Source organism: Heterocephalus glaber, unplaced genomic scaffold (assembly GCF_053883595.1).
Source record: "Heterocephalus glaber isolate CG9 unplaced genomic scaffold, H.glaber_assembly_v1.0 deba00001446, whole genome shotgun sequence".
NCBI classification, from domain to species: domain Eukaryota; kingdom Metazoa; phylum Chordata; class Mammalia; order Rodentia; family Bathyergidae; genus Heterocephalus; species Heterocephalus glaber.
The window spans coordinates 10,216,377-10,242,727 of record NW_028258298.1 but is presented as its reverse complement, the minus strand read 5'-3'; the positions used below and the strand labels follow the sequence as shown (position 1 = coordinate 10,242,727).

At 36.6% G+C, this 26,351-nt stretch overlaps 1 protein-coding gene across 1 annotated transcript in view; it reads right to left on the bottom strand.

The window, feature by feature from the left end:
* Nucleotides 1–5,170: 5,170 nt before the first annotated feature.
* Nucleotides 5,171–26,351, bottom strand: part of LOC147827425 (rho guanine nucleotide exchange factor 12-like) — a 70,932-nt gene continuing 49,751 nt past the window's right edge. The window contains exons 18-31 of the mRNA XM_087214257.1: nucleotides 24,515–24,640; nucleotides 22,816–22,930; nucleotides 21,186–21,286; nucleotides 17,828–17,905; nucleotides 16,471–16,546; nucleotides 15,705–15,872; nucleotides 14,305–14,392; nucleotides 13,802–13,888; nucleotides 13,585–13,661; nucleotides 13,061–13,288; nucleotides 10,135–10,605; nucleotides 8,940–9,256; nucleotides 7,380–7,449; nucleotides 5,171–6,765 (exon numbers count right to left, since the gene is read on the bottom strand). Of these exons, the coding sequence (XP_087070383.1) occupies nucleotides 6,755–6,765; nucleotides 7,380–7,449; nucleotides 8,940–9,256; nucleotides 10,135–10,605; nucleotides 13,061–13,288; nucleotides 13,585–13,661; nucleotides 13,802–13,888; nucleotides 14,305–14,392; nucleotides 15,705–15,872; nucleotides 16,471–16,546; nucleotides 17,828–17,905; nucleotides 21,186–21,286; nucleotides 22,816–22,930; nucleotides 24,515–24,640 (2,013 nt within the window). The 3' untranslated portion in view covers nucleotides 5,171–6,754. The remainder of the gene's footprint in view (nucleotides 6,766–7,379; nucleotides 7,450–8,939; nucleotides 9,257–10,134; nucleotides 10,606–13,060; nucleotides 13,289–13,584; nucleotides 13,662–13,801; nucleotides 13,889–14,304; nucleotides 14,393–15,704; nucleotides 15,873–16,470; nucleotides 16,547–17,827; nucleotides 17,906–21,185; nucleotides 21,287–22,815; nucleotides 22,931–24,514; nucleotides 24,641–26,351) is intronic.

The window sequence follows — 26,351 nt, the reverse complement described above, 5'->3', positions numbered from 1 at the left end:
CAAAATGAACACATACTTCTCAGCAAATGGCCAATAAATACATGAAAAATGTTTATCATTGCTGACCATCAGAGAAATGCAAATTAAAAATACACTGAGATATCATCTTACCCCAGAAAGAATAACTATCATCAAAAAATCTAGTAACAAATCCTGGTGAGGCTTGGGGGGGGGCACTCCACTACATTGTTGGTGGGAATGTAAACTACTACAACCACCGTGGAAATCAGTGTGAAGATTCTTCAAAAAACTAAAAACAGAAATTGCATTTGACCCAGCTATCATCCTTCTAGGTATCTTCCCGAAGCAGTTAAAATCATTGTAATAAAGGGATACATGCATACCCTTGTGTATAGTAGCACAATTTGTAATAGCTAGATTTTTGAAACAGCGTGTATGTTCATCAACAAAAGAATGGCTAAGGAAAATGTAGTATTCATATACAATGGAGTACTAAGCTGCCATAAAGAGATAAAGTTGAGGCATCCCTGGGTAAACAGATGCTACTTGAGAACATAATGTTAAGTGACATAAAGACATTCAAGCTCAAATATGGTGTAGTTTTTCTTATATGAGAAACACAAAAGAACCAAATAGAAGACAGATAAATAGGAAATAGGGCAAGTTCAAATACCTCTCCAAACTACAAATTCTGTTGTTTTAAAAATACTTCAATATATATGCTAATTGGTTTCATTTATACTACTAGTTTATCTTAGTTTGGTGAAAACTTTGTGTTATCTGTTTGTCCTTTTTAATTTTTTGTTTTTTGGTTTTTTTGAAACAAGGTCTCACTATGTAGTTCAGGCTGGCCTCAAACTCCCAGTGATCCTCCTGGGTGCTGGGATTATAGGTGTGCACCACCACACTGGGCCAAATGTTTCTTTTTTTTTTTTTTTTTTTTTTGGTAACAATCTATTTGGTTCATGTCTTGTGTTTTAACTACTCTAAAGATAATAATACCTAATGTAAAAATTGTTATTCTCTTATTTAATGATAAAATTTTGTTCTATTTTTCATAAAATAAAAATTTTTAAATCACTTCATTATATCATGTTCTTTCTTATATTTAAAATAATGATAGTTTTAAAATTCTCTGAACAGATACTTCTCCAAAAGTTTTATGATTACCAAGATGTACCCTAGTGTTTTTTTGTTTTTTTTTTGTACCAGAGATCAAACTTAGGACCTTGTGCTTGCGAGGCAGGCTAATTAGTGTTTTTGATCAGTGTTTTCAGACAAGTCCAATCAAGTGATCATATGCACAGAAAAAGAGATCCCCTAAAACAAAATGCTTGTAAAAGCAGCTTTCTAAATAAGTCCAAAAACACCCTAAGCAATGAGGGAAAAGAGAGTGTTGCTTACCTTAAATAATCTCATACCAAGGTCCTCACCGACACTCACCTAATGATGTCTCACTGGTAATAACACATGGAAACAAACATATTCCTTGACAGATAAAATTGAGGGAGTGTTTTTAATTAGTCCCAAGAATGATCCTTGACATTACAGAAAAAAATGGAAAGCATCTCTATCTAGGTATTTATCTGTAATGTTTTATGATAGTCATCAAGGTAACAACAAATTTAATTGAAAAGCAACCTTTAGCAGTGCATGGTGGTGTATGTCTGTAATCACAGCACTCGGGGAGGCTGCAGCAAGAGGATCACAAGTAGGTCCCCAGCCAGCCTGGGCAACCTAGCAATTTAGTGAGATATCTCAAAATTTAAAAATTTTGTTGGAGATGTAGCTCAGTGTGGAGATGCTGGGTTCAATCCCCACTATCACAATAAAACAAGAACAAAAACCCAAAATAGCTATTTTTAAATATTTTCAGACATCAGGATAGACCCTGTTTTCTTTGAAGTCTATATTAAACCTTTGGTGAAATGGTCATCTGGCTTAAAGAGCGCAGTAGAAGTAGAAGCTACTGCTCATAGGCAAACAGTTTTATTTCCTCCATTGTATTAAAAGATGGCTATTTAAGAGCAAGTGGAAATGCTGTGAGCATTATTTGTTCTATCAGACATACATGCTATGTTTTTAAACAGAAGTAAGAATAAATTAAGTTTCTAATTTAAATTTCCAAGTGAGGGAAGATTACAAACATTTAACTTTTAAGTATTCTTAATTTTTAAAATGTTTAAAAGACCATACAAAATAAAGCACTAAGCACTTTTTATTCATCTTAGCTGTGTCACATTTGTGTTCTGAATGCCTAAAAACTAAATTACTATCCCCAAAATAAGTCAAATTAAACCTATATTTCAAAATCAAAATATAGAAAACACCAAAAGTCATTGAGCCTTCTGAGTTTAAATAAAAGCACAAAAATGTTTGTGTGTTAGGAAGCTCAGCACTGGGGACAGGGATGATAATAAAAATGCCGTATTTTTCATTTAGGGTAGTGGTAAACCAAAGTTATCTTCAAGTGAGCGATAAAAGCTAGCCCATTAATTCTACTAAATTATAAATTTAAAGATGATAAAAGGGTAAATTTTATGTCATATATATTTTACCCAAATTTTAAAAAGATATATGCCAAAACCCAATAGAGCGTACACTTTAAATGGATGCGCTGTTTTTTATCCTAATAAAATTGTTTTTAAAGAAACAGCAACAAAGTTGCCCTGCTTCTAATAAAATTCTAGCTGCTAACTTATTGAGGAGGTTCATATATTATCCAGCAAAGATACTCCAATAAGTGGGAAGATGTTCGAGTCACTGCCATTATGATTAGTTTTGAGCTACAAGCTCCTTGACTCTTCTAAAATAACTCGTATAAGACAATAAAAGTGCATACAAATAAATAGTCACATACTTGGTTCCTTTAAGCTTATTTAATATTTGAACTCTTATTTTCTATTTTCCCAAACCCCAGAAAACAGAAAGTTTTTAGATGACCAACATTTTGTTCCAGAAACATACAGCCTTATTAGGTAATTCATAAAAGAGCTATTTTACAAAGGTACATCTGGATAATTAGAACAATAGTCTTTTAGGTATTTCAAAATGTGATCAGTAAAAATACATGATTATTAATAAAGTTTTTTTAAAGATAGTTCCAGATTTTTTTTAAAGTAATTTCTGTTAAAGAGTACATGATTGTATGATGAACAAGGAAAATAAAATGTTCTAGTAGGAAGAGGCTTATTAAAAATAACCAACAGTGTGCACAGTACAGTTCCCATTTTTGAAGTACATCTGCTTAGCAGTTGGCACCTGGAAATGGCAGGGAGGCTTCCTTCTAGGAGGTACATTTTTTTCCTACTCATTTATTACCAAAACTCTCAGTTCCAGTGGTGACGGCATAAGGAATAAGACAACAGGAATCTTAAAATTAAAGATTAATTTTGCAGATCACTCTGAAAAGGTGGTAATGTCAGAAAAGCATGATTTACAAAACAAAAATTCTACTCTGGGGAGAGGGGACTAGCCCATAAGAAGCTGCTGTAAGTTCCTGCTAATTGTGTATTTTGAGGTCTTATGCACTAGTTCTCAGTGGTGTCTTCTATGACAAATAGAAAGGAAACACTGACCAAAGCTCTAGTAGCTCCAAATAACACCACATAGCAACTTCACAGAAGAGAGCTTTCAGTGTGAAATATGGATGCTACAGGTAATGCATCAAATTTACAAAATGTCAAAAAAGATGAAAGTAAATGACAATTTGCAGGAAACGTAATTATTTTTTCATTTCTAAAAATTAGGGAAGGATCTTTTTCCTCTATCACAGTAGCTCCCTCTCCCTCCCTGAAACACAGTAAGAAACAAAAGCCCACTTTTTCAAAGGAGCCTTATTTTATAATAGTCATTAGAAGTAGTTTTGGGGGAAAGCCAAAAAGCTCACAAAACATACCTCCCATGCAATATAATAAATAGTTACAATTTAAGTTCTAAAAGCCAACATAACTAACAGTCCAAGTTAGCTGATTTTAAAGTCTATAAAATATATGGCTAGGATGATAATCTCGATTTTAAATTACAGCACTTTGGGGCTTTGCTGATTGCCTTGATTAAGTCTGTTCTCTGAAAAGGATGGAGACACTCCAAATGAAATTTGGCAATTAATAGCAAAGGAGCCATTAAGCCCGCAAGAGAGTTGAGTGTCACTGCAGGTCACTTCCGTAGCTAACACAGCTTTCTGGCTTTGGGAAGGCTCTTTTCCCCATTTCCCTGTATTCTTCAGCACAAGAGTAGAGTCTAACTTCTAGTCATATAACTTAAAACCACTTTGAGATGAGAACCAGTCTCACTCAAAGACAGGGAAAATATATAATTCCATCATCCTGAGAGGCAGAGAGGAGAATCTAGTGGATATGATTATAACAGCTAAAATGAAATGGAAGGCATGGGAGCCCAAGTTGGGAAGAAGAAAGGAAAAAGCTAGAATATGATAAAAGGAATGCTCAAAATGGTGTTTGTTTTGTTTTGTTTTTTGTTTTGAGAATTAATTTGTCTTGGGGCTTCATTTGAAAATCTAATTTGGAAGCATTAGAGTTATAGTCCAGGTATTTTTTCAGTTAGCTCTGTTAGTCCAAGGAGAGAAAAAGAAATCACAAAGAACAAGATAATGGCTGAGCTGGAAGAGCAAACAAAACTTCATTCAGGTTTTTTGAGTGCTAGAGAATCATGCCGTCACCTTGCAGTATCTGAAGTTAAGAGGAAAATTTTATTATATTTACCTTTCTCCTATCTCCTGATAGTTTAGTGTCAAGTGGCTACAGGTATAACCCTTTTCCTTGAGAGTGACATTATTTCCAGCAGCACAATATAACCATTTGATTTCTACTTGCTTTTCCTAAGAGATACAGAAAATTCCAAATTCCAAGCTTCACTTATATATTAGCTTCTGCTTCTAAAAATTTAAATTCCATTCTGATTAAATTTGCTTGGTCTATGACTAGAAATATAATCCCAATTGATAGATGAGGTATGAAGATAAAAGTTGATCTACTTAACAACAGGTCAATTTTGAAGGACAGAAACAGGAATCTGGACACAAATAAGTGAGCTTGTTAAGTTGTAGTGGTGTTTATAAAGGTTGAGTATCTTTACCATTTGTAGTGAGGGAAAAACTTCCCTTTTGGGGTAGGGTTAGGGGGGACTGTCGGAAAGAATAAAATTACATCCTGACTACCCACAGAATTCAGCAGGCACTATTGAAAGATGTGAGCAATGGATGAACTCCTTGTTTATTAACAGAATTTACAGGTTGACAAATGATTTTGTTTTAGTTGGCAAAATACTTCAAAATCATTTACCTAATGCACAAAAATCAGACAGCTGATGTAACTGAAGGAGTTCTCAAGTTACAATTCTGATACATTTATCCCCTGTAGGTGCTGCCAAATACTGCTATTCATCCTAGAGCAGGCAGTTAGTTACCAACACTGTGCCTGCAGTATCCAGTGTATGTTCTGGTCTGCATTTCCTAAGGTCATTCATGGCCCAGTGTGAACAGAGCTGCAGTGGTGAAGTCAGAGGAAGTGCTTCTGGAGCTGGTGTAAGCAGTTCTGCCTCCTCCACCACATCTCTCTGTACTCTACCATTGGCTCTCCTTGTGACTCAAAGAGCCCTTTGGCACCATCAGTGCAAAAAATTAGAGTCAAACCTCCAGGTACTATTATTTTACTGGCCTTATAATCAGCAGTACCTGTGGCTAATGATAGCTATGGTTCAACTCAGTAGTGATTCAGTTTAGATAACCTCCCCAAACTCTTTACCCATCCCATCTCACCCTTCCTTAGCAACCCCCACCACCACGGAAGCATTTCCTTTTGTTCGTTCTTACTTCCTGCTCAATCTGCAGGGATGGTTTTACACAAGTGCCAAAGTCTAATGTATAATATAAAAATGAAACAATACCATGAATAACAAATTTATAATCAAGAAAATAAAAATTTGCTTTCTTTTCCCTCCGAAATCCCAACCCTTAACAGAAAAGACAATAGAAGAAAATACACCCATTTTCAAGTGCCTGCTATTTAGTACATTGAGGATTCTTGTTAATTGGGGGTGGATCCCAGCTACAGAGAAGTGCTTGCCTCAGGGTGGGAGGAAGTCCACCTACTCTCTGACCACCTTGGGCAGCATATACCTTGAGTCCACTGCACCTAAGGGCCACAGAGCACACCATGCTGTTAAGGTGACCCTCAGAAAAGCAGTGTACTGAGCAACAGAGGGCATGGCATAGACTTCCGTGAAGGCAAGATGTTTCTCCTTCCATACCCTTCTTGCTTCTTCAGTATCACCTCTCTACCAACCTCCTCAATACCCCATCCTGACCTCTGCTTCACGAGCAATTGATCCTTGGGTGTACTAAATACAAAACGCTAAAACTCTCACTACTTAAAACAAAACAAGGCAAATAAAAATTAAAATGTGCTTTCAAATATGGAATGAGTCAAATAAATACATCTGATTTTCTCTTTTTCTTACGTCTAAGTACAATTTCATATACTACACCCAAAGCTTTATACATTTGGTTTATTGTTCTGAATCAAAATGACTTTCCAACAATGAGGAGAGGAGAGTGAGGGAACGGACATTCCCTCACTGACAGACCAGTGCAGCTGCCAGACTGAAGAACTAGTCCCGCTCTGGGCACCTTGGGACATGGCTAATCCCTGGTGGTTTTCCAGCAGGTCCTCTAGCACACAATCTCTGCATCCACACTGGAGCCAGGATGTGGTTGATACAAGGCCGATGCTCAAAATCCAACAACCTGCAGTCACCTCCAGGGCACTCGGCTCTAACTTTTATCTGAGAAGAATAAAGATATATGCAAACTGAGTTAAGAATAAATGAACATGCAAAAGAAAAAAAAAAACCCCAAACAATAACAACAACAAAATTCCAAAAAGAATGACTAAAATCTATGGGCGTGGTTACATGCTTGTTTTTGAATCAGAACAATGCCTCCAGAAGGTACCCAAGTTAATGAGTATGAACTGCGGCAGGACACACAGACTCGTCTGTAGTCAAGGGGAGGCACTGGCCTCATCATCAGGAGAAGCACGAAAGCATAGCAGGACCTGAGGAGGACCCTTCCTCCTCACTGGGGAGTCATAGCAGCACCAGCACATCACACACTGAAGGTATGATTTATCAAGCATCCTGATGCTTGTGCTCTTGAAAAGGTGAAGAGCAAGAGAGAAGAGAGGTAGCATGAGAACTGACAATTGCAGTTCTTCTGAGAGAAGGAAGAGCAGAGTCAGCAGACAAGAGCTTTTGCTTGATATATGATGTTTAGCAACACACAGTTTTTAAAGACAGAAAAGAAATGGAATCTCAGAAGGTTTTCATTTTAAAGAATAATAAATCACTTTATTCAGTGTACTATTTGAGAAGGATGATTCTACCGCAATTTCACGTACCTGAGTGCTTGTCTGTGAGGGCTGATCCTGCCAGCCTTTGGCAAAGAAGGGTGTAACTTTCCTCCACCTCCTGTAAAATAAAACCCATGGGCTTTTCATTTGGACAGGATAAGAAAAACAAACTGTTCAAAGTATGAAAGAAGGCATTTTTATATTAGCGGTATATACACCCAAATTTCAACATTAATATTAATCATTAATAATATTGTTAATGTGGTGGGGGAGTAAATTTCCTTTTCCCATTTCTCCTTTGATCAAACAGCTTCAAACTTTCCCAGGTAAAAAAAGTATGTGGGAGGGGGCAGGAAAGGCAACTCTCCCACCCAAGAGTCTCCCTGAACATGGCTTCACATCATGTGGCATAAGCTACATGAGAGCCAATCTGTCCACAATGCCTTTGCGCTACTTCATTCCATCAGCACAGGATGACATTACATGTTGCCATATGAAAATCTATTATACAGAGTTAAAAAAAATTTAAGGGTTAACAGTCTTTAGCTAAAAGTCTAAGAACACACTGTTAAACCTGTCCCTAAAGCCTTCCAACTAAATAATTTGATGAAAAACATATGAGCTCTGGCAGCTGTCTACTGAAGGCCAACTTTAGTAGGGTCCTTTTCTTCAAAATTGCCACACATGTCATTTTTGAAACAGTGACATCTTCCATTACTGTGGACAGTGAAGGGTTGAAAGGACCCTGAGCCTTTTGAGATTCTTGAGTCAGGTAAGAACATAATGAGCCAGGATATGAACCTAGTACAAAACAAGGATGTTGACTTTTAAAGAGAACAACAAATATAGAAAAGATTTGAATGTCTGCTGGACAAGAAAGTAACATTCCCAGAATCGTAAAGATATAATTGACCTTTTCTCTGTAAAAATAATTAGTTACCAGCTCCTGAGGGGAGGAAGGGAGGGAGGCTGTGGGTAATGAAGGAGGACATATAAAAGGCTTAATAAAGTGGGAAGGAGAAGGCTCTCCCTCTCCTCTCCTTTTCTTTTCTCCCGCATTTGTGTTGGTTTTCTTAATCCTCACCCCTCTCCTCAGGTACTGTTCGTCTAGTGACGGCTGGCTCCATCACGTTACCAATTAAGTTTTTGAATTGCAGGAGCTCCTGAAGCCAATTTCTATCTGTCATGGCATCAAGGAAACTACTAGCATTACCTAATGAGTCATGGATTATTAATAGATTACAGCAAGACATAGCATTTCCCAGCCTAAATTCACAACTATACAAACACTACCTAGGTTCAGCTTGTTTATGTCATCTGATGGCTGCCAGGCAACTTCCCCAAGTGTTTTTACATTCTTAAACTTAGAAACATACACAGACAGTTACAGAAGTACAACTTTTTCTCTGCTTGTGATATGTCATAAGATAAACAGTATGCCTCTTAGCTTTTTATCTAAGCCTATTCATGAATAATGGTCAAAAAACCCCATAAGGATCTAAAACCTGGAAAAGTCTACTGGCATCAGCATTTCAGTCATTCCTTACTTTTGTTCTGCTAAGTGTATTTCTTATGATTAAAACCTATGGATTCTTAAGTGTGAGGTACCTTTAAGTGTTCAAGGTCAGCCTCTATCTTATGAATGTACTCCATGATCTGGCTTTGTGAATCTGTACAAGAGGAGGGACTCTGGATCTCAAAACAGGAATCCTCCATAGCTCCCCAGCGCTGCTGAACCAGGAATTCTGGGGTGAATGGTGAACCTGCCCCATCGGAATGAGCACTCTGGGGAGAATGTTGTTGCTGGTAGGTGGAGTCCATAGAGGAGATGCCTGTCACAGGCTGCAGGGTAAATGAGGAAGCAACCTCCTCATCTGTGGAGCTCTCCTGCACTGTGTCATAGCCATCAAGGATCAAGCAATTTCCTATTGATGAAGACAGAATGCTTTGATGAGATGAGCACTGATATCAGGAAATCAAAAACTAAGCTTATACGCTGAAAACCGGAAAGCTATTAAAAAGAGGGAAAATTCAATTACTCTAAAGTTTTGTATCTGTCAGAATTTTCTCACTTCAGATTAAAGCTAAATTGGGTAAACTTCCATGGTAACTCCTGAATAAGTTCATATTAGTAAGCATTTCAAAAGTTTAAAGCTGAAAATTAGAAAGTCCCTATGTGATCTTGCCACCACTCACTTCCCTACCAATCACCTCTCTTACCTGGCTTCCTCCCACTCTCTCCCCACACTACATTCCCTAACCACAAAGAGCTTGCTCCTGATATGCAGCCTGCCCACTGCTCCCAGCCATCCACAGGGATCTCTGCTCAGCAGAGGTCCTCTTCCCTGAAATCCCTGACTGCTCTCATTGCTCTCTGCCCCTGTACTCTCACTTGTTTTCTTCCTAATACTGACATCTGTTTTTCTTTTTTTTGTTTTGTTTTCTTTTGGTACTGGGGACTGAACTCAGGACCCGGTGCTTGTAAGGCAGGTGCAGCGCCACTGAGCTAAATCCCTGACCCTGTTTGTTTTCTTACCATTACTCTTTCCCCTGAGAGTAGTTACAGTTCTTGAGAATTGGGGACTTTTCTGCATTTTATTCAATTCTCTATCTCCGAGACTTTAGGATGAGGTCTGGTATACAGTAGATTCAGTAATTTATTGTATGAAGGAATAAATTAATACTACATACACAGAGACACACACAAACACAAATGATGCTTGGATACTGAAACAATATTCATCCCTGCATACAGAACAGTTAACAATGATCAAAATAAAAGTTTAAATGTAAAGAAACTTGCCTGAGATGTGTAAATTAACATCCTTCTCTTCCTTTTTAACGGCTCCATCACCTTCTGATGGATTATCATCACTATGTGCTTCACGGTCATCAAAAAAGTGCTCTCCACTCTCATCAAGACCCCCTTCTGGCTCTGTGGTAGACATCTCTGGGGTCAGAATCATGTGGTCCATTACTAAAATGTTACTTGCCTGGCTATCTTGGGATGCCAGTACCACTGAATCCCGTGGAGCAGACGATTCAGTTGAAGTCCATGAACTGTAACAACTTGCAGTGTCACCAGTTCCAGTTCTAAAGGGCATCTGTCCTTCAGCAGAATGACAGGCTTTAGTATTTTCAGAGTTCTGAATTCCACTGTCAGCCTGTGCCTCTTGAGAGCCTATCCTATATCTCGGGAAACGCTGCCAGTCTTCCTGATTGCTCTTCTCAGCCAAACCCAGCTGTTGTACCAGTAATTGCTTCAACAAACCCACTAACAAGTTAGGGGAGGGAATGAAGAAAAAAAAGCAGAGAAAAAGAGAAAAGAAAGGCACATTCAGATTGCTAAGATTATATTACCTGAGTTGCCAATCATCTCTAAAATTAAGTACCTTTTAACAACATAACCAAAATATTAATCTTTCACCTTTATCTTTTTCCAGTAGGAACTGAACCCAGGGCCTCACACAGGCTAGGCAAGCACTATAGCACTGAACTACATCCCTAGTCCCAAAATATTCATCTTATACAATCATTTGTTTTGAAAAATGAAATAAAGTGCCATCTTCTAGAGAAGACTTAGCACTAAACTAGAGTTGACAAGAATTAAGCACCCTAAGTAGGTAAGTGCTTCCCTGTTTAGAATCCCAAATACCAATATCATGCCTATATTTAATTTTCTATGTAGCTGAAGTAACACTCTAAAGGGATGTAAGGACGCTAAAAGGTTGTGTTAGGCTAGACAAAAAAGCTAAATGTTCTGCTTTTTCTAGAAGCAAACACTATAGGTATTGGCATTTCCCCACATTTTTATTAGGCATATAGAATACTTACTTTATCATTTATAGTAACTCAAGAATCTCCTAAAATGGTGGAGGAAATAAAATTGCCTTGTAATAAAATTTAATTCCAGTGATTGGTGTTTTATATATATATATTATATTATATATATAATTGCAAAAAATAAGAAGTTCATCAGTATTTTAAAAAATAACCATCTTACTAGTGGGACAGCTTCTTTAGCTTGTTGAAAATAAGAACCAGTTAAACTTTGAATGGGCTAAGTTTATATTGAGGTCACTCATACAGTGATAGAGCTTTAGGATAATATTAGTCAAACCATCAGAAATCACTAAAACTATTAATTCAGGAGAATCTAGTTAAGTAACAACTCCTTAATATCATCCTGGGCTTCATTTGTAACTTATATTTCTTTAGGTAAACAGTTTCCACACAGGTCTGAGTGTCTGACCCTCTGTGTTTCTGTTCTACATTCACTTCCAGAGAGATGCCATGAATTCTTAGGACTTTAGCACTCAAATCTTTCTTCCTAATCTCACCAGTCCTAAAATTCCAACTTTCTGCTATTTACTTCCTCTTGAATGGTTTGTCTCTCATTATCTTAATCTTGACATGTTTTAAAACGGAAGGTAGGAGAGGCAGCAGTGGTCCATTCTGACTCTTACTTCCAACAAAACACTGAAATTATCTCTAGATATTTCTTTTCCTTTGCCCTCATATCCAAATAAGTCAACTGTTCTAAATATGTGATGACCCCTCTCTTGACTCTAAACTCATTCTAGTTCAAACCCTTTCAATCTTGAACCCAGACCAGTATAATAGCTCACACTGAGTAAGTGCACTACTCCAACCCTCTTTCCATTGAAATCCTTGTGCTATTCTCAACTAATCTTTTCCATTAGTCATACTCTAGCTTTAAAACCTCTAGTGGTTTTCTATAGACGGAGCAACTAGTTTCAGACTTTTCCCTACTTCATTACTCCTGAGAGATATGCTAGCCTCCCACTGTGACAGTGATTCTCAACTAGGCTGGAGGGGGAGGAGGCAGCTATGGGGGTGTGTGGGGTGTGGGTGTGGGTGTGTGTGTGTGTGTGTGTGCGTGGTGAGCTCTGGCAGAGAATATTATAATCTCTGAAAGAGAGCTAGAAGGACATATGTAGTTTTGAAAAAGCTCTTATGTGACATGTATCCTTAAAGTACAGAGCCCACAGTCTGGTATCCAAAGTTCACAACAGCTGGGCTAAACAATACATCTTCCATCTTTCCAACTTTATCTCCCACACTCCTTTTACTTATAGCATTTACCACAGCCTCACTGCTTCCTGAACACCTTTACATTTTCTGTCTGTCTTTTTGGTGCTACCATTATTCTTGTCTAAATGGCTTCTATTCTTCCACAAATCTGTTTGAATCTTACCCATTCTTTAAGATAATAATTGGGCCAGGGATTTAGCTCAGTGATACCGCTCCTGCCTCGCAAGCACAAGGTCCTGAGTTCAATCCCTGGTACCAAAAAAAAAAGATAATCACATCTCTCTTGTTCCCTAATGCTTCCCTTCTCTGGTCACCCCAAACCAAATCAATTTTGACATATCTGCAATACTGTCTGAAAGGTGGGGGTGGGATGGGTAGGGGTTTCTGACATCTTCCCCAATAGAATATAAATTTCTTGATGGGAAAAGTTACAGCTTACACTTCTTTAGATTCTTCCAAATGACTCTTCAGTATATTACACAACTCTTGAATGCCAAACGTGGTGGCACATGCCTATTATCCCAGCACTTGGGAGGCTAAGGCAACAGGATCATGATGAGTTCCAGGCCAGCCTGGGCTACATAGTCAGTTCAAGACCAACCTGAACAACTACACAGTGCAATTCTGTCTCAAAAAAAAAAAAGTATCCATAATCAGTTATGAATGAAACTTACAATTCCTTAGTGCATTCAATGCCCACCGTTCTTCTGACACAGGCAAGTGGGGATCTGGGATTGTGATCTGATAGTTTTCTCCACCTTCCTTCCCATCTGCATGCTGTTCTTTTGCAAACTGTCTCTCCGCCACAAAGAGATCATCAGCCTCTGATTTTTCAGAGGTACTCAGTGAATGAGTCTGAGGTTTTGATGATATTAAGGGAGATTCTAATCCCAAATCTCTGTCTATTCAGTGGAACAGAAAAGGCAGAATAAAAATCTTAATAAAACTTTAAACTTTTCACATGAACATTCAGAAAATACTTGGAAAATAATAACCACCCAAGCTACAGAGATCATCTTTAAGCAAAACACACAACACATAGGGTAGTGTTCCACTGCCACACAGAAGGCTCCAAAACAGTTTCTTAAATTGTATAGCTAATGCCAAAAGCTGCATGCACCAAAAATTTCAAAGTTACTTTGCATTTTAGTAGATAATAGACTACATTCTTCCAGGAAAACTTATCTTTGAAGTTTACCTGGACTCTGTAGATTAGTGACTGAAATCCCATGATGCTCCACTTTTAATTTTGGAGGTTCTTCATCATTGTCTCCTCTATAGAAGAAAAAAAATCTTTGAGCTTCACAACATGTCCAAACATTGTTACAACCAAACAGAAAAATGATCAATTTCTTTTCTGACCAAAAACAATTCTATTACACAACACTCCTATTATGACACAAAGGAACACTCACTCGCAAGGTGGTGACTGTAAAGGAATAACTGGCTTTGTAGACTGCTCCTTTACTGACGTAGCCATTTGACAGATAAGATCCTGCCAGCTTCAGGACGTGTGAAAGGAATCCAAAATACAAAACAAAAAGGAAAAAAGAAATACCATTTAAATACACTTAGAAAGCAAAAATAAAAAAATATTTCTCCTAGAATTGCCAAAATAAGACTAGGCAGAGATTCTAAAGAAAAATCTAACAACATTATAGATACACTGCCAGTTAAAAAAATTCACTTGACCCTTCTGAGAATCTTTTCTTTAGAAAATTTCTTCTCCTAGAACAAAATAAAAGATTTCAATCTAAAAAGGTAAACGTTCTTAGGGGACTATCGCTAAAAGGATAAGAAGTACTTGGTGAGTATATAGCTTTTGGTTTTCAGAGTCTTATAAAACAAAGTTAAATCTGTGTAATACTACACATGGAATAATAAAAACTTTAATGACAGCAAGGTAGCTAATACATACACAGTCTTTTCAGAAACTGTCTGTGCCACCAGTTCATAAATCTGGGCTCCATTGTCTGACATGGAGATGATGAATAAAGCTTTGTTATCTGAAGAAAAAAAAAAAAAGACAAAATTTATTCTATCACTCTGATCTGGAGAGGTCATGAGTGTTATTTCTAGGGTCTTAGTAATATTCTGCATCTTAATTCAGATAAAGCTTCCATAAGTTTACTTCCTAAAAATTCATCAAGCTGTATATTTAAATGTTGTATCATTTACTGTATGTTATACTATATATATTATACTTCAATAAACAAAGATGATAAAAAGTAATACTACACTCAGAGTAGATTAGAAACAAGATGTCAAAGTACAAGACATTGAACTGGGTGCTATTACTCCTTTATATCTATTTTGAACTGTCCTTCTGCTAAACTGGTAGTTAATAATTTTCAATGATTAATGGAGAAAAAAGATCACAAATATATTTTGCCATTATGAAATTAACAAGGTTTAAAAGGGATCTCATTGTGGTACAGTTAAAATATAACTTGCCAATTTAAACTAATGTTGAAAAATCCAAACCCCACCTCTTCAGTTTTCATTTTTTTCCCCTCACCAAATCAAAAAACACATTTCTCTAATCAAAGACTTCTTTTTTTTTTTTTTCTACCAGAGATCGAACTCCGGTCCTTGCACTTGCGCAGCAGGTGGCGAAACCACTGAGCTGAATCCCCGGCCCAATCAAAGACTTCTTGTGGGAATTACTTCCCAATTCTCTGTCTTCATTGGTATCTATTAATGATTTGAACATGTAATAGAGCCCAAAATAACTGCACAAACTTTCAAATGCAAAAATGACTCAGAGAATTGAGGCATCTTAAATAATGTGGAGGGCTGGGGATTTAACTCAATGGTTCCACTGCCTGCTTCGCAAGCACAAGGACCCAAGTTCGATCCCTGGTAGAAAAAAGAAAAATAATGTGGAGGTATAGATTCTTTTTTTTTTTTGGTACCAGGGATTGAACTCGAGTCCTTGTGTTTGTGCAGCAGGCGGCGAAACCACTGAGCTAAATCCCCGGCCTGAGGTATAGATTCTTAATTCACTTTTTTTCCCCATGTTTTATTTCCTGTTGCTTTTTCTTCTAAAGATAAGGTCTCACTATATAGTACAGGCTGGCCTGGAACTTGCTATGTAACCTAGGGTGGCTTCTTGTCTCAGTCTCTCAAATGCTGGGATTACAAGCGTGTGCTACCACACCTGGCTTCTTAATTCATTTTAATAAACTTCACTTAATTTACCTAAATATATAAAAGTAACAAAACTCTATACCAGTTGTGCTATATAAGTAACACTGACTATCTCGTGCAGCTTTACAGTGAATCTGAAGGTCAGCATCCTCCAGTGGACATACTTACCTGTTGCCACTTGTCGAACCAACACAGTATTCAACTTAATGACAGGATTAAATGTGTGTTTGCTATCAGCTGTAGATGCCAGAATCTTACTATGGCACCTTAACACCAGTTTATCATCCTGCTTTTGTAACAGTACAAGAATGTCTTCCAGCAGTAATGTATACAGATCTAGAAATAAAAATGCACAAAAGGTGGGAAGTACAGAAGTTGAGATATATTTAATACACTTTAAAACAATTTGACAGAGAAATTTAACTTCTGCTAAATCTAATCATTTAAAAACTGAGGGCCGGGGATTTAGCTCAGAGGTGCCCCACCTGCCTTGAAAGTGCAAGGTCCTGAGTTCGATCCCTGGTACAAAAAACAAACAAACCCTGGTTTCATTCATTTTTATTGTATTTCACCAAAGCAATCAGTCTGTGACCAATAAAAATTAAAAACAATGATCACTCACCACAGATGATTGAGAGTTACTGGCTTAAAGAAAACTTATTACAAAGACTCATTAAACTTTAAGAATGATAGAAAAATCTGATTCATGACAAAGTTTTCTGCTGCATTCCTAAATAAATACTTAACACACTTTACATAATACAAAATAATGCAAGTAGATTTTCTATTATTATCTAAACAACACAAAGTAGCACTGCTAACTACTGTACTGCAAACTGTGTGGTTCTTTCTTTTTCCCTTTGTCAAAAAGGAACTTTTCTATTTTTTCCCTTTCTCCACTCTCCCTAAAATCTAACAGACAAATCAGACTTACCAATAGTTTTGTCTCTATTCACCTTCCAAACCAACGGCCCTTCATGAATCATCTTCCTTTTTGTTAAATCCAAATTCTACCAAACAGAATTACATACAAATTATTTACAAGCACTCAGTGAGATGATTTTTCATACAATTTGATCTCTTTTCAAAACATTCTTGATGTAAAAGATACATTTACATTCAATTGTTATTGCAATCTGTTTTGAAATGTAATAAAATAACCTACAGAAAATCTTTTTTAAAGAACAAGCTTCCTGCAGAAAAAATTCAGGAGTCTCATCTTCCAAATCTCACTCTAAATAGATGGTAACATCTTATGAAAATGAAGTTACAAACACTCAGCCACTACATTCCCAACCCATGCCTTAGGATGAGGAAGGTGCATGATGTACAGCCTTGTCTGTAAGAGGCTTCTGCAGCCTATAGTTTATTCTAAAGAAAGCTGTAGAGAACAGCATTCAACATGAAAAGACCAATGCTTACTCTAAATGTCAACAAATTATTAGTAAGAAAATCTTTTTTTTTTTAAAGCATAAGGAGCACTAGGAAAATCTCAGTCTTTGGAAGTTAACATGATAAATTCATTAAAATGCTTTTTTCCCACTGGTATCTGAGGATTGAACTCAGCACCTTCACCTTGAGCTCCATCTCCAGCACATTTTTGTCTATTTTGAGATAGAGTCTTGCTAAGTCACTAAGTTGCCCAGGCTGGACTTGAACATTTGATCTTCCTGCCATAAGCTAATGATATAGGCATGCACCTCCATGGCCAACTGTTTAGCATGCTTTTTGACAAACTTGTATATGACACAGAAATCTACTTCAAAAAGTCATCAAATAAATCTGCCAAAACAACTACCTAATAAAATGGTATAAGAAACTTAAAATACTAAAAAGTTTATGATACAAAAGCCCAGGTACAAGAAATGGCAATTAGTAAGTATTTTACTATCATATTTTTACTCTCATATTTTACTATTAATATTTTACTTGTAATAGTTTCAACGTTTTATACTTTTCAAGAGCTATGGGGAAAAAGAATTATTTTACTTTATTCAACAATATGGAAAATTCCGGTAGTAGATAAGCAAACACAGTAAAATTAAATTTACTAATGACTAGTGTTTCTCAGTTTCCTGACAGTTGCTGTCACAAAATATTCCTCTAACAAAAGACAAAAGTAACCATCATACAGATCAGGCATATAAAATCAGATTAAAATCATAAATATAGGTAATATATGTTACAGAACTCCTTCAGATGATGGATATTCCCATGGAGATGTTAATTACAGGGAGGGTCTTTAGTACATTTTATTTTATTTTTTAAATTATGATTAGACCATCTCTCACCCTGAGCTCTTCAACATTTGGGTACTTTGACTTCTTCAGTTTGGAGGTATCAAGGCGACGCTGATAATCTTCTAAGCGCTAAAAAGTAGACAAAATAGAACCATGGTTACTGCTTTGGGCATCATTTACTTCTCTGTTTCTGAATTGATGGACATTTTAAAATCTGCATTTTACTAAGCTTGCTGAGATACTCAGCATGACTGATAATTCACATTTTCTTAAACACCTTTCCCTTCGCTATGGTGATATTACACTTTCTTAGTTTTCTTCCTCTTTGTCCCTTCTCAATCCTCTTTTCAAACTCTGACTCCTAACTAGCTTATATTTATTTTCTAAATATGTAAATCATTTGCATAGTACAAAATTCAGAAGGTAATATAAAGCATACAATAAAAAGTCTCCTTCCAATTTTCTCTACAGAAGGAATCACTAAGATCCATTTCTTGAGTAGCCTTTGAGAAAAATCCTATGCAAATAGAATGTACCCATATTCAAGTACACTGATCTCTATGTATGTTGAAAAGTGTTGAGAAGGATATATACATCCTTTCCAAAAACTTGGCATAGCACTATCCATTCCTCATCTAAATGGTAGATCAATATGCTCACATACATATTCCTCTGTGTGTGTGTGTGTGTGTGTGTGTGTGTGTGTGTGTGACTTATCAGTGTATCTTGGAGACTGTTCCACATTACGATATTCAGAGAGATGTCTAATTTTTTTCCAACAACTACACAGTATTTAACTGTGAATGAACTATAATTTATTTAACTACATCTTAGTGATAGACAAATTGGTTAATTCCAAACTTTTCCAATAACTACTCTGTACTAAGATTGCCTGTACACTTGTGTAGATATAATTATAGAATAAATTTCTAGAAGAACTGTTAGATTGAATGTATATATGTATATATGTTTAGTACATTCTTCCTAAACATCATAAAAGTTTGAATATGTGTAATGAATACCTATTAGGATATATCCACCACATACGTTTTGTTATATCTAATTACATATCTACCCATCTATATATCCTTCTATCTACCCAAACACCATCTTATTTTTTGTATATATTTCAAAATAAATCATAGACTTAAGTACAGTTTAACTCTAAACACTGCAACATGCATATCATTAACAAGAGTTCAATATTTGTTTATAGTTCTTTTTAAATGTAAAATTCACATACTGTGAAATATATACTTTCGGGGGGCGGGGTACTGGGGATCAAACTCGGTACCTTACGCTTGCAAGGCAGGTGATGGAATCACTGAGCTAAGTCCCCAGCCCTTGAAATATATACTTTTAAAAGTCTATCTTTCCACATATCTGGACATAATGCATATGCCCTTGTAACTCAAACTTCTATCAAGATAGGAAATATTACCGGAACACCCCAGAATATGTTGTACTTCTTCCCAGTTAATCTCTACTCCCACATCTCCAGGGGCAACCATTTTTCTAATTTTTTTCTACCACAGATTAGTTTAGCCTCCTAGAAATTCATATAAATAGAATTATATGTATTATTTTGTGTCTGGCTTCCTTCACTCAGCATATTAGTGAGAGTCATTCCTTTTGATCACTAGTAGTATTCTATTTTATGACAATATCACAGTTGGTTTATCCACTTTCCTGCTGATGAATTCTTGGGCTGTTTCCAGGTTTTGCCTGTTATGAATAAAGCTGTCATAAACACTCTTGTATAAGTCTGTTTGTGGGCATAAATCTTCATTTCTCTTGAGTAAAATCACTACAAACAGAATTGCTAGGTCAAAAGGTAGAAGTAGCGGCAGGTACATTTTAATTTAAACCTTGCCAAATTTCTCTCTGGGGTTATATCATTTTACACTCCAAATAATACATTTCAAAGTAACTTTTTTTCTACAGCCTCCCTAACAGTCATCATCATAATCAGTTCCTAAGAAACTACACTCACTGTCCATGTATTCAATTAGCCTCTTTATATGTTTACAATTCTTCTTGTTGCTATTTTTGTTGTTGTTGTTTTTCCCCCGGTACTGGGGATTGAACTCAGGACCTTGCACTTGTCAGGAAGGTGTGATGCCACTGAGCTAAATCCCTGACCCATTTGTTTTTGTTTCTTTTTGAGACAAGGTCTCACTATGTAGTTCAGGCTGGTCTTGAACTCACTATGTAGTTCAGGCTGGCCTTGAACTCACAGTGATCCTCCTGCCTCAGCCTCCCCAGTGCCAGGATTACAGGCATGCACCACCATGCCCAGGCATAATCTTAAACTTCTATCTTCAGCATAGTCCTCTTGGAGGTGGACCCATATAGCTAACTGCTTACTGCACATCTCCACCTGAAATCCCAAACATCTTCCCCACACGTCAGAGACTTCTCCTGTCCAACCACATAAGAAAGCCAGAACGCTGGGGCTTTATTCTTGATATCACTTCTCAAATCCTTCTCTGAGCCAGTTACCAAGTCCTGCTAATTTTACCTCCTGAATACTTCTCCAGTTTTTGCCATTCTCTACACTACTTGTCCTGCTAACAGACTCATGACTGGGCTCTCCCATGCACTATCTTCCCCCTTCAATCCACTCTCCCTAGAACAGTGTAAGTGCTATAGTGAACATCTTCAATATCTATAACCAATTCCTACTGCTCTTAGACTAAAAATCAGTCTTTAACATGGTGTAAAGCACCTTGTATAATTTGGTTCTAACCTATCTTAACTGTTTTTATGACACTCTCAAGACTTTATAAGTGCATTCCACTCTTACCTTTCAGTTACTCAAACAGACCATGCTTCTTTTGCATACAAGGACTTTTGTACATAGTGGGTCCTCTACCTCTGTGTTACCCCCTTCCACACAGTTTAGGTTCATTTCTACTCATCTTCTAGAGCATGCCTCAAATGTCAATTCTTGAAGGAAGTTTTTCTGATTACCATGACTTAACATCCCCAAACGCAGCGAGGCCCTCTAGTTAGAGACAGTATCTCAGAATTCTCCTTCATGGTAGTTATCACAACTGATAGGAAACACCTGCACTATACTCTGTTAAATGCCTTTCTATCCTGCTAGAAAACAAGCTCAGTGTGGACAGTCACTGTGCTCATTTCTTCAACCACTCTATATAGCACACAGCGTATGTTGTACAAATATCTGTTGAATCAAACAAGCATCTACAGATACTCAAGACAGTCAAATACAATTCTGATATTCTATCACAAACTTATCTAGACTCATGTACTACGTGATCAGCTAACAAATGCCCAGCCCACTGATTATGTAATGATCACTTCAATTATTATTTCAGATTCCAGGTACTACTAACTTAATATTCTCAATGCCATCCTGTACCTTCTTGCTTTCCCCTTTTACCTGCTTGTTTTCTGCTTCCTTGACAGCCTGATTGACATAGTTTAATATCTGACGACAGTGATCTGCAGCTTTCTTCACCTTCTCCCTTTCTGTTGGCCATTCTAAGGGAAAGAAACCCAAAATGTAAGGTGAGAAAATTAGAAAATAAAAATATAAATATAATTATGAGATTTCATTTTATTTCAACATTTTTCAGTACATACCCTAAATATTTTCATATCAGTTAAAACCTAGGGCAGAGTCTCAACTCAGGAAGTCTTTGGACAATTGAGACTTTCATGAGTCGTGGTTCCCCAAAAATAAGACCTAACCAGAGATCAAAAATGTGAGTCCCAATCAGCCTATCCTTGCCTTACCTGCCATTACAGAGTACGCATCAAGCAATGGAATAGTGAGGCATAACCTGCATGGCACTGGCCATCACCATGGTGATAATCAGCTATTAATTACAGCTGAAGTTTATTTTCCAGTTAGGTCTTATTTTCAGGGAAACACAGCAGTACTTTAAAACAAAAATTCTCATCTTTAAAAAGAAACTGTAGCATAGAATCCTAAATCCAGGAATGATGCTTGACAGAACATAGTGGGGTAACAGTGTTATACATTCCAAGAGGCAGGTCTTATTCACTGTATAAACTATACAAGTGGGGCTTTTTTGTTTCTGGAATTTCACAGTATAGAGCTGATGTGATTATGTCCAGTGGACCTGTTAAGCAATATTTTTTGAGTAACTCCATTACAAAATTACAAAATAAGTTTCTTTGAGGTTGTATTAAACAAAGAAAATAGATTATAACATTTGTATCATTAAGAGATGAAGTTCACCAAAATATGTTGAAGCTTTATCATTTCTATAGTCTAAAGAAATCAGAACCAGAATACCCCAAATTATAATCCAGTGTAAAAAACAGTGCAGCTATAATGAACAAATTAAAGAATAAAAATTAACATCTGTAAATGTAAAACTACTTATTTTGCCAGATGCTGTAATTTTAAATTGCCAAGTGATACACTCAAATTCTCAAGCATAAGAAACAACAGTTTGGTTTAATAAGAAGTACAAGATCCTAAAGCTCAACTGAGAAACTCAGATTCATCTCATGTTTCAAAACAGGAGAGCTGGAATTATAAATACACTGGTTCACTTAATGAGAGTACACATATAAGTACAAAATATCTCTTCAACCCAATATTACTTTTCTTCAAAGAAAAAAATATGTGCTAGAGCAAGCTTTTTCTACAAAAGGTCAAATAATAACTATTTTACACTTTGCAGCCTAAATGGCTTCTGTTGTAACTACTCAACTCTGCCATTATAGAGTCAAAAGTAGTCAGAGATAATATATAAATAGATAAACAAAGCCGTATTCTAATAAAACTTTATTTACAAAAACAGGCAGCACGTGATTTGGCCCATGATCTAGTTTGCCAAACTGTGTTAGAGCTACCAATGGCATGTATTAAATCAAACAGGCTGAAGGATACTAGATTTTATCTTGTTTGACAATTTTGCCACAGTAATTGTAAATCCAATTCCGGGCACCAACATGCTGGGATAGACTAGTCAGCAGGACCTACTATTGGTTTGGTGTTTGTTTCTAGCTTTTTTATTTCAGTGAGAATGTTATACCTGTGTATTTGGCAATATTATCCAAGAGAAGTGGGTACTTAGTAAGTCTCTGCATTTGAGTGGGAATGAGATCTTTCAGCTGAAGACGACGACACAATGGATTACTCTCAGCATCCTGAAATTAAAGTGCAGTAAGTGAACCTGTAGTTCTTTTTAAGACAATAATTATCTAACCTGTACCACATAGTCAATTCTTTTAACATACCAAGACATTTCTTTGAACACAATACTTCTGCTTTCCTTTTTAATCAAATATTAGAGGAAGGCAGCCTTTAACAATAAATCAATGGTTTCTCCTATCTTTTAAACAAAGACAGAGCATCCATAATCAATTCTAACTGCTTTTTTGTGTGTTATTTGCTTTTTTTGTGCTTTATCTTCATCTATTCAGAAAATCTAGGCATATTTTCCTGATTGGCATTCCCACCAACAGTTACCTAATTCTTTACATGCCATTGCAAGTAGACACAATGGCTCATCAGTCTAGATATGCCAGCTTATCTGTATCAGACGTCTCCAAACTTTACAGTCACATTCCAGTTAGTTGCAGGCCAGGCTCTCATAACTATTCAACTCTGCTGTTTTAGCTCAAAAATAGCCATAGACAATCCATACATGAATGAACATGGCTGTTTACTAAAAACAAAACAAAACAAAGCAAAGCAAAGAAACCCTCTAAGATGGCCTCTGAGATTCCCATCTTCTGGTGTGCACATCCTATGTAATCCCATATACTTGAGTGTTGCTGAAATCTTCGAATACGAAACGATGATAGGAAATCCTTCCTATGATTAGTTTATCACCAGCTGACTTTAAGTTAACCAAAAAAGCAGACTATCCTGGGTAGGCTTGACTTTCAGAGCAGCCTTTAAAAGAAAGAATCTGGGTCAGTGAGATGCATTCCTGCTGGCCTAGAATAAAGCAAACAGCTACCTGTAAACTGCTTAAGGGGGCACAGAGATAAGGGCATTCCCTAGGAGCCAAGACTGGTTCCTCAACAACTAGCAGGAAGCTGGGGCCCTGAGTTATGTATTTACAAGGAAATTAATTCTAATAACAACCCAGGAGCTTAGAAGAGGCCCGAAGTCTCAGATGAGAATTGCAACTGTAGCTGACACTGTGATTTAAGCCCAGAAAAACCCTGAAGAGAGGATCTAGCTAAACTGTAGTTATACTCCTCAACCACAAAAGCTTGCAATGATAAATTTACATTAAGTGGCGACATTATAACAATTTCTTATACAATGACAGAAAATGAATACACTTTGCTCCAGTAAAATTTTTATTTACAAAAAAAGGCAACAAGGTGTGACCTATGGACCATGTTCACAGACTTTCACTTATACCAATATATACTCCTACCCCAATGAGTATGACTGCTGTTATAATCTTCCCTGGGCTTGATATATATCTATTCTCTATGCATTAACAATACCCTTTTAATGGTATGGTGCATTTCCTGATAAAACTTCCATGGCAATGTGATATCCATGTCAAGTATTTTAATAAAGATGCGTATTTTTTTATAATTCATCATTCCAAAATCATCTTTACGCCTTCCAGTAATTTAAGAGATACTGTATGGCTTTTTAAAGTAATATAATGTAATCCTTATAAAAGACATTCTATGTCAAAATTTAAGTTCATTCTATAATTGACAAAAAATCTTGTTATTTTCTCTTTTATGTGACTCACTCACTTGCACAAAAGTCTGGAATCGAGAATCCTTTTTCTGACGAGACTTGATCATTTCCAGGGCAAAAGGTTGGTTACTGCAAAACGTAGCAGCAGCGTGTTTCAACTTCTCCTCTCCTGGTCCACTGAACTGTGCCAAGAATGCAAAAGAAAACAATACAGGAAAGACTGAATTTAAATAGAAGGCTGAGCAAAATGTGAGACAAACACAATCCTTTCACTATTCCAGGAAGTATTCTCAAGCGACAAAAAATAGAGAGCTGTATATTCAGGTAGAGTAGTAATGGCTCTTCATTAAAAAGGTCTGACCCTGAGACATCCAGACCTCTCTCACTATGAACCAATGTTTCCTTGCTGGTAATTTACCGTACTTATTATCTTGTAGCCTATACCACTTCTAAATTAAATAGAAAGGTTAACATTTGAAGAATATGAGAACACAAAACACTCAGAGAATGATAATGAAATTCATCTCCATAGACTCTGACACCTTTACAAAAATTACTCTCTCACTGCCACAGGAAGCAAATCCCTGGGAGATCGGCTTTCTTTCCTACTCACTGTGAAATGCACCATGACTACGAACAAAGTAGAAATAAAATCAGGCTACTGCTACCTCACCTTTACAGAGGCTAGAGCTGGAGGGGGGAGATCCATGAGCATAGGAAACGTTTTAGCTAAAAATTATACTTTTTGATAATATTTTAAATTTATAAATTCAAGTTTGCATATGCCATGATTTTAAAATTTATGATGAAACATCTAACAGGTACTTTAGTCATAAAATATGCTTTTAAGTCAAACTTTTCATACAACGTCTATATTTTTAAATAATTACTTTAAAATTTACCAAGAGACTTTCCATATAATCTTTCATCTAAAGCCGTATTCCCAAAAATTTATACATGAAGACATTTTGTAAAAAGTCCTTTTGTAGTATATTTATAGACAAATTCTTTTCTTCAAGTAGGTTGCATCAAATTTGTATTATTATTCAATTAAAAACCTGACACTAGGGCTGGGGATGTAGCTCTCTGGTATAGTACTTGCCTACTATGTGCAAGCTCCTGGGTTCCATCTCCAGCATTGGGTAAGTAAATAAGTGAATAAATCAGAAACCTAACATGTTTTCAGATGAGACTGGCAGCATTTCTGATATGTTGGTCAATCAAAGCACCACACAAATACAAAGAGCAGCTGGGTTAACAAAAGAAAATAACACTGCCCACCTCAAGTATTCATACAATGGTTTTATAAGCAGCTTAAGTACATGTAAGGTGATTCTAATGGATCAATATAAGAAAAAAATTTTCCAAAACTATTTTTGAAAAATAGCAGGAGAGGGAGTATGGGTGTAACTTAGTTTTGCAGCAAGGCCCTAGATTCAATCCCTAGCCCCCCCCCCCAAAACAATATACACACACACACACACACACACACACACACACACTTAAAATAGCAACTTCTGCTTCTAGGATTTCTGTCTAATGCTTTCCCCTAAACTAACCCTTGATATGTAACAGTTAACAAACCACATTAGTTATTCCATTCTGTGTTTTCTCAACTTTTCATAAGGTATACATATAACTCAAGAATACATTTCTTTTTACATGTTCTGAAAAAAATCTTTTGTCTCACTCTGTTCATAGGTTTCTTCACTTTATTTTGCCCAGTGGATTTATGCACTGTGATAAGAGGACTTTTGTATCTTTTTGGGGGGTACCAGGGATCGAACTCAGGGCCTTGTGCTTGCAAGGCAGGTGGAGGCACCACTGAGCTAAATCCCCAGCCCTAGGACTTTTGTATCTTATTAATAATGTATCTCACTTGAAACTTGCCCA